Source organism: Pongo pygmaeus, chromosome 10 (assembly GCF_028885625.2).
Source record: "Pongo pygmaeus isolate AG05252 chromosome 10, NHGRI_mPonPyg2-v2.0_pri, whole genome shotgun sequence".
Classification (NCBI taxonomy): Eukaryota; Metazoa; Chordata; class Mammalia; order Primates; family Hominidae; genus Pongo; species Pongo pygmaeus.
In genome coordinates, this window is record NC_072383.2 from 68,638,791 (window position 1) to 68,656,478 (window position 17,688).

General features: G+C 37.1%; 1 protein-coding gene across 2 annotated transcripts in view; it reads right to left on the reverse strand.

The window, feature by feature from the left end:
* Positions 1–17,688, reverse strand: part of PTPRR (protein tyrosine phosphatase receptor type R) — a 273,414-nt gene that overhangs the window by 116,937 nt on the left and 138,789 nt on the right. For both annotated transcript variants that reach the window (XM_054445132.1, XM_063646503.1), the window contains exons 3-4: positions 7,919–8,032; positions 4,794–4,949 (exon numbers count right to left, since the gene is read on the reverse strand). In XM_054445132.1, the coding sequence (XP_054301107.1) occupies positions 4,794–4,949; positions 7,919–8,032 (270 nt within the window). The remainder of the gene's footprint in view (positions 1–4,793; positions 4,950–7,918; positions 8,033–17,688) is intronic.

Consider the following 17,688-nt stretch of genomic DNA (forward strand, 5'->3'; position numbering starts at 1 on the left):
CTTTGCCCTTTAACTTAGTTGCAGTGAAAGAAGCTGATGGGTTTTGTTTTATTATTTAAAATTTGGGCAGTTTTCTGTATAGTTAACAATGGCTTCTCTATATCCTGTTTAATAATTTGATGCACTATAGCTCATTCTTCTTTCTTTTGTCCTTTCTTTCTTTTTAAATATTTTAATCAATTCTGATCTCAGATGCAGAAGGAGGTCCCAAATGCTAGGAGAGATGATTCAGAGATACAGAGGATCTAGGAGATACACATCTTTAAGAGAGGGGAAGCGCACAGAATAAGAATGAAGTGCAAATGTTACAAAGTATCTGGTTAATTTGATTGACTTGGCAGATAAATGAGATGTATCCTATAACAATATGGCTTTGTTGGATAAATGCCAAGCTTCCACTGTACTGTGCACGATGTGAGCAATTGTTCTGAATGGTCGAATACAGGTTAATATTGATTGTATGGCTCCTCAGCACTGTATGGCTAGGTCTACACTAATTTAGACTAGACTACTGCTAGTGTTCCTAGTTTGAAGGAATAATCATTAAACTCACACATTATTGTTTACATTTATATATAATGGCTTTTTTTCTTTGTAAATATTTCATGAAGGTATCAGTCAGCACATTGGACTTTTATTTAAAGGAGGTCACTTTCTCCTTTGAAATATAAGATTTGGAAACTGGAGTAATTTGCAATTGAACAACAAAAAATTCCTGAATCATTTTTAAAAATGTCAACACAGAACTTACCATTTTAATAGGTATTTAATTCATTTTGTAAAAACATTTAATTTTATTTTCCTGGGATTTTACTTATTAGGCAAGAGGAGGTCTAGTTTTATCTGTATGAGTGCCTATAATGTTCTAGATATCATATACAAATATATAAAAGAAATAATGTCTTTTTCTTTAAGAAACAGATTACAAATGAAAACAAATAACTAAACAAAAACAGTTTTCTAGTTGTTTTTTTTTTTGTTTCTCAAGAGTCATTTTCAATTTAAAAAATCAAGCATATGAAAAAACCATAAAAAACTATATCCTTCCATGAAAGTAATTAACGTAAGTTTAGGAATAGATGCTTTGAGACATCATTCACGATGTTCTATAATTCATGCAAAGGATGAAAAGCCAAAATACCAGTGATCCTTTTTTTCTGTTAATGAATATGTTGCCATGTTATAATTTTAAGATTAAAATGTGAAAAAATGGGTTGAGGTATAAGTTGTTATAAAAGATTAACCACAGAAAAAATGAATAAAGATGTAAGAAAACTCACAGAATAGCATTCACCAGTTTTAAGCAACTATCAATCAATATTTTTGCGGGCTTCTTTAGGTTGTATCTAATACCAAGCACCTCCCCACTGGGGTGCCTGCTCACTACAGACAGCTTTTCTCTGTTTCTGCATTTAGAGATTCTGGTCAAAGGTCAAAGGGTAATGCCTGGCCCCTTCTAGGAGTACTCAAACAAAAGGTTCAAATAATCCCTCTGTCCTTCATGATATGCTCCTTATTTCTGATTCAAATACTTCCTCATCTTCTGTAATGCATATTTTCTAAATTCTAGATTTCTAGATTCCAACAATTTTATGAGAATCTATCACATTTATCATCAAATACACTTTCCTTATTCAAATGTAGTCTATTGTGAGCTAGTAGCTCTGTGAGAGGCCATTAAGCTAAGTACCTCACCTTCACTGGACTGGGGTATATTGGAGGATGCCCAGGTACTTGCTTTAAGCCAGCTCTTTTTGTATGGGGAGCTTCTTTTGGTTTGCAAATCTGAGTGACTCGGTAAGTTGCTCTATTCTTAAAGCCTTCAGAATGGCTTTTAAACTCAGAATAAAGCAACAGGGAAGGCTGTTTCTATGATTCTCTAAAAGCTTATGGGAAGCAGGATACATTTATCCAATGGTCTTTCTAAAATTTAAAGAATTATCCTAGGCAAGATGTGTACCAGTCAGTCCGTGAAGGGCCTGGACTGTGGGAATGGGATTTGGCTTTGTGCAGAAGTGGAACTGCTTCAGATTCAGACGTGGGCAGGGCTGGGAGAGGCCCGGTGGTTCACCTCCTGCTGACCCTCTCCTTTGGCCTCTCTAAAGCATAAGGGGTCTCTTCTCCAAGGCTCCCATGGCGCAGTGTAGTGACTTTATTTATAGTACTATATTCTTATTGCCTGTTTGTGTCGTATTTGCCCTATTAGTGCATAAATTCATTGAGAACAAGCATCATTTATTATTTGTTTTCTTGTTTATTTTTCTGGCTTTAGATATTAGCTAACAAAGTACTTGGCTATTTGCTGTTGTTGTCTGTTTGTTTTGGGACTCCACCCAGGCTGGAGTGCAGTGGCCTCATCATAGCTCATTACAACCTTAAATTCTTGGGCTCAGGCGATCCTCCTGCCTCAGCTTCCCAAGTAGCTGGGACCACAGTTACACACCACCATGCCCAGCAAATTTTCAACTTTTTTTGTAAAGTCAGAGTCTTGCTATGTTGCTCAGGTTGGTCTCAAACTCCTGGCCTCAACCACTCCTCTCCTCTTGACCTCCCAAAGTGCTGGGATTACAGGCTTGAGCCACCGCGCCCAGCATGACTATTTGTTGACTCAGTTTTGTTGTGTGCCCATTGCATGCCAGGCACTAAATGAAGGCAATGAAGACACAGATCAAATGACATGTCACAAGCTCTCAAAAAACCCACAGTGTAGAGATGAGCCTAAAGACTAATATGGGATAAGGAGTTTTTGTTTTAAGCTTGACGGGAACACAGGGTAAGGAGCATCTTCGTCTGTGGAGGCACAAGAGATACTTTGCTACACAGTAGACTGATCTTAAGAAATGAAAGGTATGCATGGTGAAACCCCGTCTCTACTAAAAATACAAAAAATTAGCTAGGCGTGGTGGCAGGCACCTGTAGTCCCAGCTACTCAGAAGGTTGAGGCAGGAGAATGGCGTGAACCCGGGAGGCAGAGCTTGCAGTGAGCCGAGATGCACCACTGCACTCCAGCCTGGGAGACAGAGCAAGACTCTGTCTTAAAAAAAAAAAAAAAAAAAGAAATGAAAGGTATGTAGATGAAACAATATATACAAAAGCATGGAGAAAGGAGAGAGTATGGTGTATCATAGATCTATCGAGTTTAGAATTGCTGAAATGTAAACTAGGAAAGTGTTGTTCAACAATTATAAAGCCCAGCATACAAAGGACCATATACCATATTAAGAAATCTAGACTTCATTCCGTAGTATTTTGAAAGCCAAAGAAGAATCATGAAATTAGGAGGGCATGGCCAAATTTATGTTGAGAAAGATTACTTTGGTGGCAGGAAAGAAAACACATTGGGTGTGTTTGGAAAGAGAACAGAGAGAGGCGCAAAACCAAATGCAGGAAGACCAGTTGGGGGTGGTTGTGACAGTCATGGTTCAATGATGACATATATTCTCATTGTGCCAGTTCATCCTGCATTCAAATTACATTTGTCTGCTACCTAGGCTGTGTGAGAATTTCTACATATACTTTAAAAATTCAATCCATATTTCAAGTTTATAAGTGCTATACCCATTTTGGATTTGAAGACACTAAGGCTCAGGGAGGTTGATACCATGCAAAGGCAGACAACCTCACAGAGATTAAATGGCCTGCCCATGGTCACACACATTTTACGTGTGGCTTTGGGATACAAACTCCATCTGGGCTCAAGTGATCCTGCTGCCTCAGCCTCCCCAGTAGTTAGGATTACAAACACAAGCCACCATGCCCACCCAGAGCTTTTTATACCACACCTGTGATACTAAAATGAGAGGCAGTGTGATTTACTGTAAAGGTGAATAGACAAGGGATCAGGATATCTAGATTTTGGACAGGAAAGATGGCTCAGTCACATCTGTAATCCCAGCACTTTGGGAGGCCAAGGTGGGAGGATTGCTTGAGGCCAGGCATTCAAGACCAGCCTGGGCAACATAGTAAAAAAAGACATCTAGATCTTGGGTGGTGCTTTATGCCTCTCTTGTTGTGTCACCTTGAGGGAGTCACTTAATTTCTATGGGCCATACTTTCTGTATCTACAAGGTGTTACACATATTCCCTCCAGTTTAATTTCATGATTCCATGAATTGAATTACACATATTTAGGATGATGATCCTTCCAGTAGGTTTGTTAGAGTGGGACGGAGTAATAGAATTGGAAAGGAAATTAAATCCATTCAGGAGTGAGATGGTGGAGGTGGTAGAGGAAATTTTTTAAAAGTGACAAATCTGGAAAATACTATGAAGAAACATCTATAGTTCTTAAGACTTAAGTTCTTAAAAAAAAAACTATAGTTTCTTCAGCAAAAGAAAAATCACATTTCCAATTAATTTCAAAGTTATGGGAAAAGGCGAATATCTGGTGACCATTTTGACAATGAAGACAATGAGGAGGGGTGCACCTATAGAGAAAGAAAGGTTCAAATGTATTTTTGTTTATTTGACATATCAGTTTCAAGCGATCAATTGACAAAATACATCTAAATCTTCTTTCTTCTAGAAAATTTACTGGAAAAGTCAAAATAAGTTATAAGGCCACAAAGGTTTGAAGAAGAAAAATGCCAAAAAGTGAAAACCTTAATGTGAAAATGCATTTCCTTAAGAAGTAAACATATACAATGTAAAGATCAGAGAATTCTGACACTCAGGGAAATTTTTATTATCAAATAACATACAATAACTTTCATCTCAAAGCCTCTTGGGGTTGAATTACCATAGCATGCTAACTGTTCATATTTTTAAATGAATTGTTTCGTGCAACAACATACCTCAGGAGAGACTTGTGTAATTCCAAACTGGGATAAACTTTGATGCAAAACATTGATATTAAGTGAACGAAGAACTTCCTCAGAGGGCAGAGCATCAGAAATTCCTGTTTTTCGGTTTATGGGAGACACAAAGAGTTCAATACTGTTCTTCTTTCCCTAATAAAAGCAGAATATTTGTATTCATTATAGACGTTTTAAACAACTTTGGATAATATTTTTACCTGTCCTTTAGAAACATTAAAGGAAGCCAGAATTCTAGAATCCTAAAAGGCTTTGTGGAGATTACATTTATTAGTTATTCTCTGATAGACTTAATGTTACCAGTCCAAAGTCTAAAATCTTCAAATAGCTTTCTTGCAATTAGTTGCCACCCCCCAAGATTTGTAATTTTATATTTCATTGAATGCTTGCATGCTGATTCTTTACTATTCCATATTGTAATTTTTTGATGTAGATTGTTCAGATGTTCCCCGAGTAATTATGTTTAAAGAAGCATTTTAAAATCAAATGAATTAAAGTCCAAAGTAATAGTAAAATTACATATTAGACATCACCACTCTCTCTATTATTTTTATAACTTGTGTTAATGTGAAGGCTTGGCTAAAGAAGATGGTGCCAGATGAGCTTTGAAGTCCTTTTCCTGATTCTGTTCTTCACCTCAAATACGTCACACATTTAAAATTGGTCATTTGATGGAAATGCATATCTTGTGTAGTGATGTCATGATACTTTTCCTATTAGTATTACCTCATTAGCTGAAATGGAGTCAGAGAATTTCTTACCATAAATGTCTGATATTATACACACACACACACACACACAGAGCAGACAAAACCATGGTGATTGATAATATTATCTTTTACAACTTACACAACACACTAATAGAAGGAAATTATTTTTAGCTTTCTTTCTGACACATGGACCGCTCTCATGCTAGAAAGTTTTCTTTTAATGTGCTTTATCAGAATTTTAGCTGGGTATAAAATGAAGTATCAGTTTACTACTAGCAAGCCAGTAAGAGTTTTTTCATGTTTGCAGAGAACAACAGACAATAACTAAATACTGATGTGAAACGTTTATAACAATTGAAATAGTTGGTGACCTAATAACAACTACAGTAGGTACAGAGCACTTGTGTTGTGCCTAACATGCTATTTACCTTAAATCTCTTATCTCATTTATTGCTCAAAACACCCCTAAGTGATAGGTATTATGGTTATCTCTATTTTACAAATAAAACATAAGAGGCTTGCTCACATTCACATACATGGAATATGGCCACACTGGAAATGCAGTATGGTTTTGTCTGTCTCCAAAACACATGCTGTTAATCATCATGCTTTGCTATGTCAGGTATTGTAACTCTAGCTATTATAATAACTACTTTGAACCATGCTACTAACATTCTCTGAGGATATGATAAGCATATCCCTTCCTCAGTCTGGCAAATCCCTTCTTCACCCTTGCAAACAGCTATTATGCTCATTAAACCTAATATGTATAAAAGTATATCTAAGATATCTATGTCTATATCATCTCTCTATATATCTTAGCAAAATATATATGCACTGGTTGATGCATATATATTTTTATATGTATATATTGTGTATATATACAAAATCTAGATCTAGATTCAAGACTTTTTTTTTTTTTTTTTTTTTGAGATGGAGTTTCGCTCTTGTTGACCAGGCTGGAGTGCAATGGTGTGATCTCTGCTCACTGCAACTTCCCCCTCCTGGGTTCAAGTGATTCTCCTGCCTCAGCCTCCTGCCTCAGCCTCCTGAGTAGCTGGGATTACAGATGCCTGCCACCATGACCGGCCAATTTTTTGTATTTTTAGTAGTAGAGATGGGGTTTTACCATGTTGGCCAGGCTGGTCTCGAACTCCTGACCTCCAGCGATCCACCCTCCTGGCCTCCCAAAGTTCTGGGATTACAGGCGTGAGCCACTGGGTAACCTTCACTCATTCAGGGGAATGTTGTATTTCTTCTTCTGTGGTATGAGTTAAAACTTTTTAAAAGCTTGTTTACTTTTAGAACATTGTTGATTCACAGAATACAAATTTTTATGAAGAAATGAAACAACTCACTCTCTACACACAGAAAAAATAAAAAGAAACATAAACCCCAAACCGAAACAAAAAGCAAATTCCCTCCATAGCGAATGCAGATGGATGCAGTAGAAAGCCGAGTTCCATGCAGCAGAAGCACAGCAATTTAAGGCCAGGGGAACATGGAGTCCTTGCTTGGACTCCCATTGCAGTGGACATTAAGAACAATTTAAAACCTGTACCGTGATCCCAAAGTTCCTTTTCACATAAAACTGAGGTGACTAGCTTTTTACAAAGAGAGTCATCTGATCTGAATTTGCTTTTTTTTGGCCTTTGCTCACGCCCACTTTCCAGTGCAGATGGGAACATATAGTTGCATGAAATCCGGTTTCCCAAACACCGAGGAAAGAGAGGAAATAATGGATGTGGGTGATTGACATACAGGCCTAGACTGGGCCCTATACAACAGATCCTTTGGGTTTACTTTTTTTTTTTTTTTTACTTTACCCACTCAGATGCCCATTCAAGTTTTCTCTTGGTTTTCCTGGACTACCAATTCCTGCATTCCATCTGGGCTGCAGTCCTCAGGGTCAGTTCTTTATTCTTTATTTAAAATGCCCTGCCTTGTCCATTCAATGTCCATTGTTCTATTGATATACTTGAAAGTATATCAATAATGTCTGGAAACTGCCTTACCTGATATAGAAGCTTTCAGTCTAATGGAGAATATTTTCAGAGTAGTGTCAGGTTGGTAAGGCAAGTTTTTTGGGCTCTTTCATACTTACCACAGGACCTAGCCTTGAACTATGACAGAGTTAACACACTTCCGCTATAAAGGGCCAGATGATAAATAGTTTAGGCTTCATGAGCCAATCTTTTGCAACTACTGAACTCTACCACTGTAATATAAAAGCCACAATGGGCAATGGGTAGATGAGTGGATATGGATTGTTTCATAAAATTTTATTTGCAAAAACATGATGTGCAATACAACTATAGCATGAGCCCTTGAGTGATTAAAAAAACCATACACACACAGCTTGAATTTTGGGAATGCGAAATATGGGTATCTTACAATGAGGCGATTGATGTGCACTTGCTGGGGTAAGAGTCCTAAAGCTGCAGCCACTCCTTGGCGGAAGATCCGAAGCAAGGTTATGTTCAGCTTGTTTACATCCATTTGCAGTGTCTAGAAAATAAGGACAAAAATAAATCCAAATTATAGTATTAATAAGTCTTTGGTTCAGGACATTTGGTTCTTGACTCATGACTGACCACAGTTTCTGTGACTCTGCTAAGTTTACACTAATAATGCTTTATTGCATTTTTGATAGAAATAAAATTATAGGAACATCACATGTGAAATTTTAAATGGTGTTAGTTAAAAAGATATATTATATACACCATGGAACATTATGCAGCCATAAAAAGAATTAAATTATGTCCTTTGCAGCAGCATGGCTGCAGCCAGAGGCCATTATCCCAAGCAAAGTAATGCAGAAACAGGAAACCATATACTGCATGTTCTCACAAGTGGGAGCTGAACATTGAGTACCCATGGACATAAAGATGAGAGCAATGGACACTGGAGACTGCTAGAGGAGAGAGGGAGGGAAGGGGGTGAGGGACTGCTTAATGTGTGCTGTGCTCACTGCCTGGGTGATGGGATCATCTGCACCCTAAATCTCAGGTTACGATACAGTGTTCCCATGTGGCAAACCTGCACATGTACCCCGAATGTAAAATAAAAGTTGATTTTTTTTAAAAAAGATGGTATATGATATAATAATGCAATTTTTCTAGTTATAATAAAAAGCACAAATGAATGGTCAATTCATAAAGAATTTCATTGAAATGTGCCTTGAATAATTTTGCTTTAGTTTAGTTCCAGATGACAGAATGGAATCTGTGGCCAAGTGTATTTCAGTTATCCATCTTCAATTTGTGTTCATACAAGTCACAGAGAGAAAGATGCTGTGTAATTTCCATAAGGCCTGTCTTGGCAGTTTCTATACATAGTGATTTGCTGCCAGTGCAAGGCAAAAGAATGAGGTGCAAGAATACATTCTCAAACTCTGGTAAAAATGCCAGTGGTACTGATGATTTGGTCTAAGATAAACAATTCTTATTCAGTTGTTTGGGCAAACACTCAGCTTTCAGGTTTGCTTAGGAAAAAATCTAAATATTAAAAAATTCCTAAAATCAAATCAAATTATGATAATATCATAATTATCATAATAGTAATAATAACTCTCATTGAAGCCCCAGCATGATTTCTACACTGAAACCATGAAGTAGTTTACTATATGTATTTTCAAAAATGCATCATTAATCATTTGAGAGATACTTAAGGTAGGGAAACCAAATCTTTATGCATTTCTTTTATTCTTATAATACTTAATTTACTAATTTGAACATAGTAGGCTATCAATAACTGTTGAATGGCTGCAACATCACCCGTTCCATAAAGCTAGGCATACTTCTGAGTACACACTTCTCTAATAACGAGATTGGTTTACATGTGCAATCTCCTATAGAGTAGGAACTCTTTAGGGGAACTTCCCTCAGCTTGATTTAAAAAGAGATTAATACTGTTTCAAGGATTTATAGTCTCATAAGGAAATACCATAATATATCCTCTATTTTGTACCTGCAAGTAGGTAATAAATAAGTGATTGGAAACTGGATTAAATGCTCAATGCTATAGGAATCAGAGAGAATTTGGGAGGTCAAAAGAGGTATAGGGTTCCCAGTCAAGATGATGGGTCCAGCTAAAGCTCCAGCCTGCATTTCTACCTTAGGGTCTCTCAATGCTTGCATAGAGGCAGGGGCCCTAAGATTTGGTTAATTTAGGTACCTGGAACTGGACTCCTTGTGAAAAATTAAGATCCAGAAAATGGCAGAATCATTGAAAAAAACTACCTAAGAGAGCCCAATAATAGGCAACAATTTGCTTCTGGGGAGGAGAAATAAGAATGATGTTGGAGTATATAGAAAGCTATATCAAACACAATCAGTAACACTTTAAAATTTATTAAAATTTATCTCACTTTATTTTTTTAAAGCTTAAAACAACAGAAATTTCTTGTCTTGTCATACTAGAGGCTAGAAGTCTGAATCAAAGTGTCAGCGGGGCCATGTTCCCTCTTAAATTTGTAGGAGAGAATCCTTCCTTGCTTCTTCTAGCTTCTGGTGTTTGCCAGCAATCCTTGGGATTCCTTGGCTTACAGATATATCACTCTAATCTTTGCATCTGTCATCACTTGGCTGTCTCCTCCCTGTGTCTTCACATCATCTTCCCTCTGAGTGTCTGTGTCCAAATTTTCCCTTTTTATAAGGGCCTCCGTTATATTGGATTAGGAGCCCACCCTACTCCAATAAGACCTCATGTTAACTTTTGTTACACCTACAACAACCTTATTTCCAGATAAGGTCACATTCTTAGGTACTGGAAGGCTAGAACTTCAACATATGAATTCTGGGATGGTGGTGAGGTGGGATGCAGTTCCACCTTTAACAAGGAGAAAGTCAGAATTCTGAGGAAAGAAGCTGCTAACTTGTAGCCAGAGAATTGACCAAGAACCTTAGTAATTTTGCACATTTTCTTCTGTTTTCTTTTAGGCTCTGAGTCAATACAAGTAGGAAGTTCAACTGGTTCCCTGGGTGTTCATTCCTGGTTGGAGAGCTGTTTAGGAGGCTGGGAAGGTCTATCAGAAGCATAATTCTATTCCAGAGGTGGCCTGGCAGATGGAGAATATCATGGGTAAAAGCAGTGGTAAAGTCTTGGTGAGGCAAAAAAAAAAAAAAAAAAAGAGGTACATGAATCCAGACACAATTTGAAATAGATCTTTCTGTTCCAGGTTAACTTCTCAGCATGTCACAGAAAGCAATTCCTACTAGACCTGAAGAAAGTGACTTCTCTCTCAACAGAATGTTATCTTCTTCCAGAGAGTAATACTTTTTTATTAAATAAAAAGCATCTAATAGTACACAAATGTTTACTACATTATTTTCTGTATTTTTAATAGCCTAAATATGTATCCAATATATAACAGAATATTTTAATGCAGAAAGTAAGACTTGAAGCCAACCTTAAAGGACAAGTAGGATTTGGAAATGCAGTGATCAGGAAAATAGCATTATACTGTTAAGCACAGTATACGCATCTACCTGGCATACCTGGGAGACCAGAAAAACTCAGCACACCTGGTCATCCTGAGAAACAGGCTTCCTTTCATCCATGGCCTGTTTTCATCTCTGCTAGACTGCAGAAGCTGCCATTTAAGATGAGACACTGTATTGGAGACTCTGTCTGCTACCCTTCCCTTGCAAGGCCAAAGATGGCTTCCTTAGTTTTCTCAAGTGGTGATGAGTAACCTCTGTCTCACCAGCAGTGTTTGTCAGGCAGGGTGAGCTGGCACACAGTGTGCCTGAATCCCCAGAGGCAGGATTTGGAGCCAATTGTCTACGCTGGGAACCCACAAGCCCCCTCAAGGGGGTTGTGTACACACTGGAGAACTGAATTCCCAGGGGAATGATTAACTTGAGGCTTGTAACTGTGGAAACAGTATTACAGTCTCAGACTGAAATGGTAAATGGGAAGTGAAATGGGAACTAAAGATTTAAAAATCACTGAAAAAGGCAACTTTGCAAAAATATGAAAGCTGTACAAAAGCTGTACATTTGAAACAGAAATTTAGACTACCCAACTATAGTGAAGAAGTGAGTTGAAGTAATTAGTTGAAATTGAAATCATCTGGTTCACTGCATCAAAACATTTGAATGATTTTCCTCAGTTCTCTGCTTGCCTGCGAAAAGCTGGATTGATTTTGTAGAGCATGCACAGATTTCTGACTATTCCCCATAAAAATAGTGATGCTAAAATATAGTACAAACAGATATCTATGTATTTGAAGGCCTAATATGTTCCAGGCATTATATATGAGTGCAATTTGAAAAAAAAGAAAGGATTCTAGATAAAAATGAGAATTTTATTTCAGACAAAATAAAAAATATATGACTTTATATAGTTAGAAGACATATGCTACCTCCTTCTCTCTGGATAGATGCTAGAAATGCACAGCCTCTCCTCATCCTATTATGTGAAACCGTAACAAGTATGACAGGATATAAATTTTCACAGCAGTAACAAGGCAACAGCTTTCAAGTTGCTGTACAACATTCTGTGATATATTTTTGTTTGGATTTTAAACCCATTTGGTCATTTTTAACATTTAACATACAAATGATTTAATATTTTAATTTCAAAGAGATTAAAATGTTCTTTCAAATGCAACTGGTAAGCCACTTTACAACAGTAAATAATTTCAAATAGTTACTACATAAGAACAATTGAGTATTTTTATCGTTATTACAAATGTATAAACATACAGAAAAAAAATACAAAATTCAAAGACTTCCAATTCTACCTATATTTAAATATACCAGGCCTCTGTCTTGTTAGATTCCTTTGTCAGTTCCCCACTACTGTTCCCCTCCACAAAGGAAATACTACTTTATGACAAGACTTTCTTTCTTTGGTTCCCAGACTGTCCACCAAAGCAGTTAAAGCCTATGGGCCTTAGGTACAAGTTGAGATGATAGGATTGATGAAATGTAGCACTTTCAGGTACCAGCATTATGTTTGAATTATAAGTATGTGATTAGCTTTTAGCTATTTATTTTGTAAAGGATAATTGAATTATTTTTGCCTGGCAGGGAGGCAGTTAGTCCCCTCCTGAAGTTATTAGGCAGCCTGGACTTTCATTTGGTCATACCCAGTAAGAGTCAGGACCACACCCAGTGGTCCAGTTAGTGGGCAAAGGACAAATGTCCATCTTTCTCCCTAAGAGATGCCTCAAGGCTCCTTAGAGAAGTGCTGTCTCAATTCCCAACAGCCACAAAAGGACTAAAGCTTCCTTTTGGACCAAAAGCTTGCTAGAAGAAATCCACCCACTTCTTTCTAACTCAAATGTGCCCCCCAACCCTTTTTTTTTAACCTGGAATCTTTAACTCCATTCTTGGCCAAGGAGCTGGAATGGCAAGAGATTTCCAGGAATAAAAGCAAAAGGTTCTCTGTATATGCCTTTGAACTGAGTAGAGAACCCTGACCTGTTAGAGACATTTTATACTTTCACCCCTTCCCTTCTCACAATTCTCTGCATTTGTCCTCTGCTATTAGTTACAGATTATTTTTATTTCTATATTACACATTTCCACCTTTCTCAGGGTCTTACACCTGCTTCCCTTTTCCTGAATGTCCCACTTACACTTCAAACTCAACATTACTCAAACTGAACTTACCTTTCTCCTTCTTCCTATCCACAATCAAATTTGCTTCTCTTTCTACATTCACGTAATGGAATGAGCTATCATATTTGGGTATCATCCCGACTCTTCTCTTCTTTCCTTATTCTTCATACCACCACCACCATGACATCCAATGAATAGTCAAGTTCTGTCTATTCTACCTGCTAAATAGTCCTTGAATGTTGAACCCATATTTTCTTTATCTATATTTCCATCATTTTAGTTCAGATCATCATCATGACTAACTGGACTATTTGACTAGAATCCTAATGGGTTGCCAGTTTTCTGTGGTCTCTAATTAATTCCCCATATGGACATCATAGTTATCTCTGTAGAATGCTATCCCAATCAAGCTACTATTCTGTTCAAAATACTCTGAAAAAATCTCATTTTCTAATGAATGATCTTAACTCCTCCATTCACCAAATTTGCCCTGTCCTTCCAGTCTTAACCTCTTACACCTTTCCACTATACACGTCATACTCCAGGCATCCCTAAGGTTTATTAAACATGCCATGTCCTTTTCACATTGCCAGTGCACATGGGGATCAGTGCTAGGGGCTCGCTCTTCTCCTTGGAGACTCAGCCTTTTTGCTACCTGGAATCTTTAACTCCCGGTAGAAGAGTTAAAGATTCCAATTCAAGATTCATGGTTGGCAAAGACCATTCTGCCAGCCTTCCCTGACTTCTCCCCCTTCTTTTGTTGTTCCTTTCAGTTTTCCAGTAGTACTGTGTTGGACTTTGGGATTTTTGGTTTACATTTTTATAAAAATGTCATGCTTATTACAACAAAATTTAAGGTACAGATAGATATATGGTAAAAAGTGAAAAATATGCTTCCCCTTCCTAGCCCTTCATCCTAATCCCCAGAAGTAACCCTGCTAACCATATCTTGTGTATACTTCCAAATATTTTCTATGTGTACGTGGTATAAAACAATATGTATATATCATACATAATATATATTACTATTAAATACAAATAGGATTGAACTATACATTTTGTTCCACAACTTGCTATTTTCACTAATATATCTGAGATAGAGTTCTATATTTATAATATATACAATCATCAAATATCATGCTTTGATTCTTATTTCTTATTTTTAACAGATTAGTTTATTCCATTCACTTCTGTTATTTCAACAGATTTAGATGTGTTTTATTGCTTTATTTATTTTTTTTGTTTTTATTCTTCCTTAGTTTTCTGTCTTTTGGTATATTGTCTGTTTTATAGTTGTTATTCTACATTTTTTCTTCCCATGTCTATATTTATAACATAAAATAAGGCATGAAAATCTGTTTAAGTCGTTATTTCTTGATTTATAAAATTTAGGAAGTATTTATTAACTTCTGCCATGAAAGATAATATGCCACTCTTCCCACCAATTCTCATAACCTCCCAGTTTTTGCAATTATATTATTTCCATATTGTTATATCTAATGATATTGACATTATATTCTGTGTATTAGAGACTACCCAGAATTCTCCATGATCAAGATAAGTAAAGTGATACCTTCAGTCTTATGCAGTTAACAATGAGGATGCCTTCTCCACCCTGTCTTTCTCTCTTCCTTCTGTCTACAAGCTGGATGGGTCCAGGGTCACCCTAAAACTGCATTAAAAATGGCAGAGCTACACAAAGGAAGACATCTGAGCCCCCAGATCACTGCATGGAGAAGAGGGTCCCACTCAGAAACCCACATTAAATAGTGACATGAGTTAAAAACAAATTTTTATTGTGTTAAGCCACTAAGATATGGGTATGTGTTAGCACTGTTTATGCCAATGAATATATGCTGAAACCATAATTTCTACAGCTCTATAGTGATAGTTATATATTCAAATGGATTCAATGCTCATGACCAGTCTTTTATTTTTAGAAGGATGTCACCATTCTTGAATTCTATATTTTGATTTATCTGTTTTTCAGTTGGGTTTCATATCAAATTGCTTCTTTCAAGTGAGGCTCACGAGTGCTCTATTTCCTGAGGCGTTATATATTTGTGAATATATTTATGGTGCTTTTAACAATAAATAACAGCTTGGCTGGATATTAAACCCCTGATTCAATCTTTATGTCTATGTTTTTTTCTCTTTGAACTCTGCTGCTATTTTCCAATGCCTTCCGGCACTGAGAGTTGCTGTGAAAAATACTCTGGCCTGAGGCTAGTCTGTCTTGCCTTTCCCGCCCCTCATCTCATAGAAGTCTTTATCTTTAAAGTTAGAAAACTTCACCAGGATATTTCTCTGGGTTGATAGTGCCTGTAATGTGGTATGCCCTTATAGTCTACAGATTCCAGAGCCTATTTCAGTAATATTTTCTCCTATTATACATTTGAATGATTTTTCGTCTAAACGTTTTGGTCTCATCTTCAAAGACACTAATTATGCAACTATATATTCTTCATCTTTCTATCTCAGCACATTATTTTATGTGCTTATTTTCTCTAACCACTTGTATGTTTTTATTCAGCTAAAATTCTCTGAGGTCTGCACTCTGTCCTCATATTTTTTCAGCAGAATCTTTTCTATTTCTTTTGTTCTAAATGTGATTTCAATTTCTCTAATGGTTTTTTTTACTACCATCATTTAACTTCTGAATTCTGCCAATTTATTCTTTGTGATTGTTGTAGACAAGATATGTTATATCAGACAGGAGATGACACAAAACTTGTGTTTATAGTTTCTTGGTCTTTTGCCTTCATTTTTGTTTTTGTTTGTTTTTTAGACGGAGTTTCCACTCTTCTTGCCTAGGCTGGAGTGCAGTGGCGTGATCTTGGCTCACTGCAGCCTCCACCTCCCAGGTTCAAGTGATTCTCCCACCTCAGCCTCCCAAGTAGCTGGGATTACAGGCATGCACCACCACACCCAGCTAATTTTTTTTGTATTTTTAGTAGAGACAGGGTTTCACCACATTGGTCGGCTGGTCTCGAACTCCTGACCTCAGGTGATCTGCCCACCTCGGCCTCCCAAAGTGCTGGGTTTACAGGCGTGAGCCACAGTGCCCAACCCTCCAATCATTTTTAAATCTTTTTTTTTCTTTCAGGAGTTCAGCTTCTGTTTCTCTCTTAAAATCCTGCAATAACTTTTTATCCTGTTTAGAGTTAAATTCCATCATGTGGGCTCGCAAGGCCCTGCTTTATCTGGCTCCTATTAACTGGGAGCTTCATCTCATAGACTTTTTCAAGCCACTCTGTCCTTTTTCCAGTTCCTCAAGCCAGCTATGCTCATTTTTACCTTATGGGCTTGGCATGCACCTGCCTGCTGCCTGGGGAAGTGTTCAACATTATTGGGTAGTGGCTCCTTCTGGTTGTTCAGCTCGGTCTTAACATCACTTCCTCAGAGAGGCCTTCCCAGCCTGACCACTCTCTATCAGATCACCCTGCTTTCTTTTCCTCATAGGATTTATCACTATCTGACAGTTTCTTGTTTACTTGTTTATTGTATATTCTTACTTTACAAAATGTGGGCTCCATTGGTGCGGGGCCATGTCAGTCTGGTTCTCTGCTGTCTCCTCAAGACCCAAAACAGTGCCCGGCACATAGTAGGTATTTAATAAATCCTTGTAAAATGAAGGAACACATGAATCATGATAACCAACACTGCAGTTACCAAGTGAAAGAATCTGAGGTATATGATAGGCTTGGAAAGGGTAACAAACCCAGGCCTCATGCTTGAGGAAGGTATGTTCAATTTAGTTTACCTGTAATACCTAATCATTAAAAAACACACAGAATTGATTTAGCATAATTTGTATTCAATTTAGAATTAACATGTCTCTGATACTTTGATTACTATAACATTTAAGAGGGAGCAAAATCAAAAGTTAGTCTCATCAACTTTTTGAAACTCACTTTTTTTTTTTTTTTTTTTTTAAGACAGAGTCTCACTCTGTTGCCAGGCTGGAGTGCAGTGGTGCAATCTTGGCTCACTGCAACCTCCGCCTACTGGGTTCAAGTGATTCTCCTGCCTCAGCCTCCTGAGTAGCTGGGACTACAGGTGCCCGCCACCATGCTCAGCTAGTTTTTGTATTTTTAGTAGAGACGGGGTTTCACCGTGTTGGCCAGGATGGTCTTGATCTCTTGACCTTGTGATCCACCTGCCTTGGCCTCCCAAAGTTCTGGGATTACAGGCGTGAGCCACTGCACCTGGCTGAAACTCACTTTTAGTAGGCAATATCAATATATATTTTATGCTATATTGGCTGTAAATTAAATTCAAATGTATCCAGTGTTAGTGCCCATTTCTTGGTAATTTGAGAGTTTTAAAATTTACCTTTCTAATTATATAAGTTAATGCATATGATAGAAAATTTATAAAATATAATGAATTAGAAAAAAGAAATAAGTATTATTTATTTTGGGATGATCATGTATCCCATCACCCTGGGATAAGGTTGTGGTATTTTTAGTGTTAGGTTTTTTTCTGATACATAGGTTATATTATATCATATAATGTACATATGCATATATATACCCACACATATCATACAAATATTTATCCATTTTCATGTGATGCTATAACTACCACATT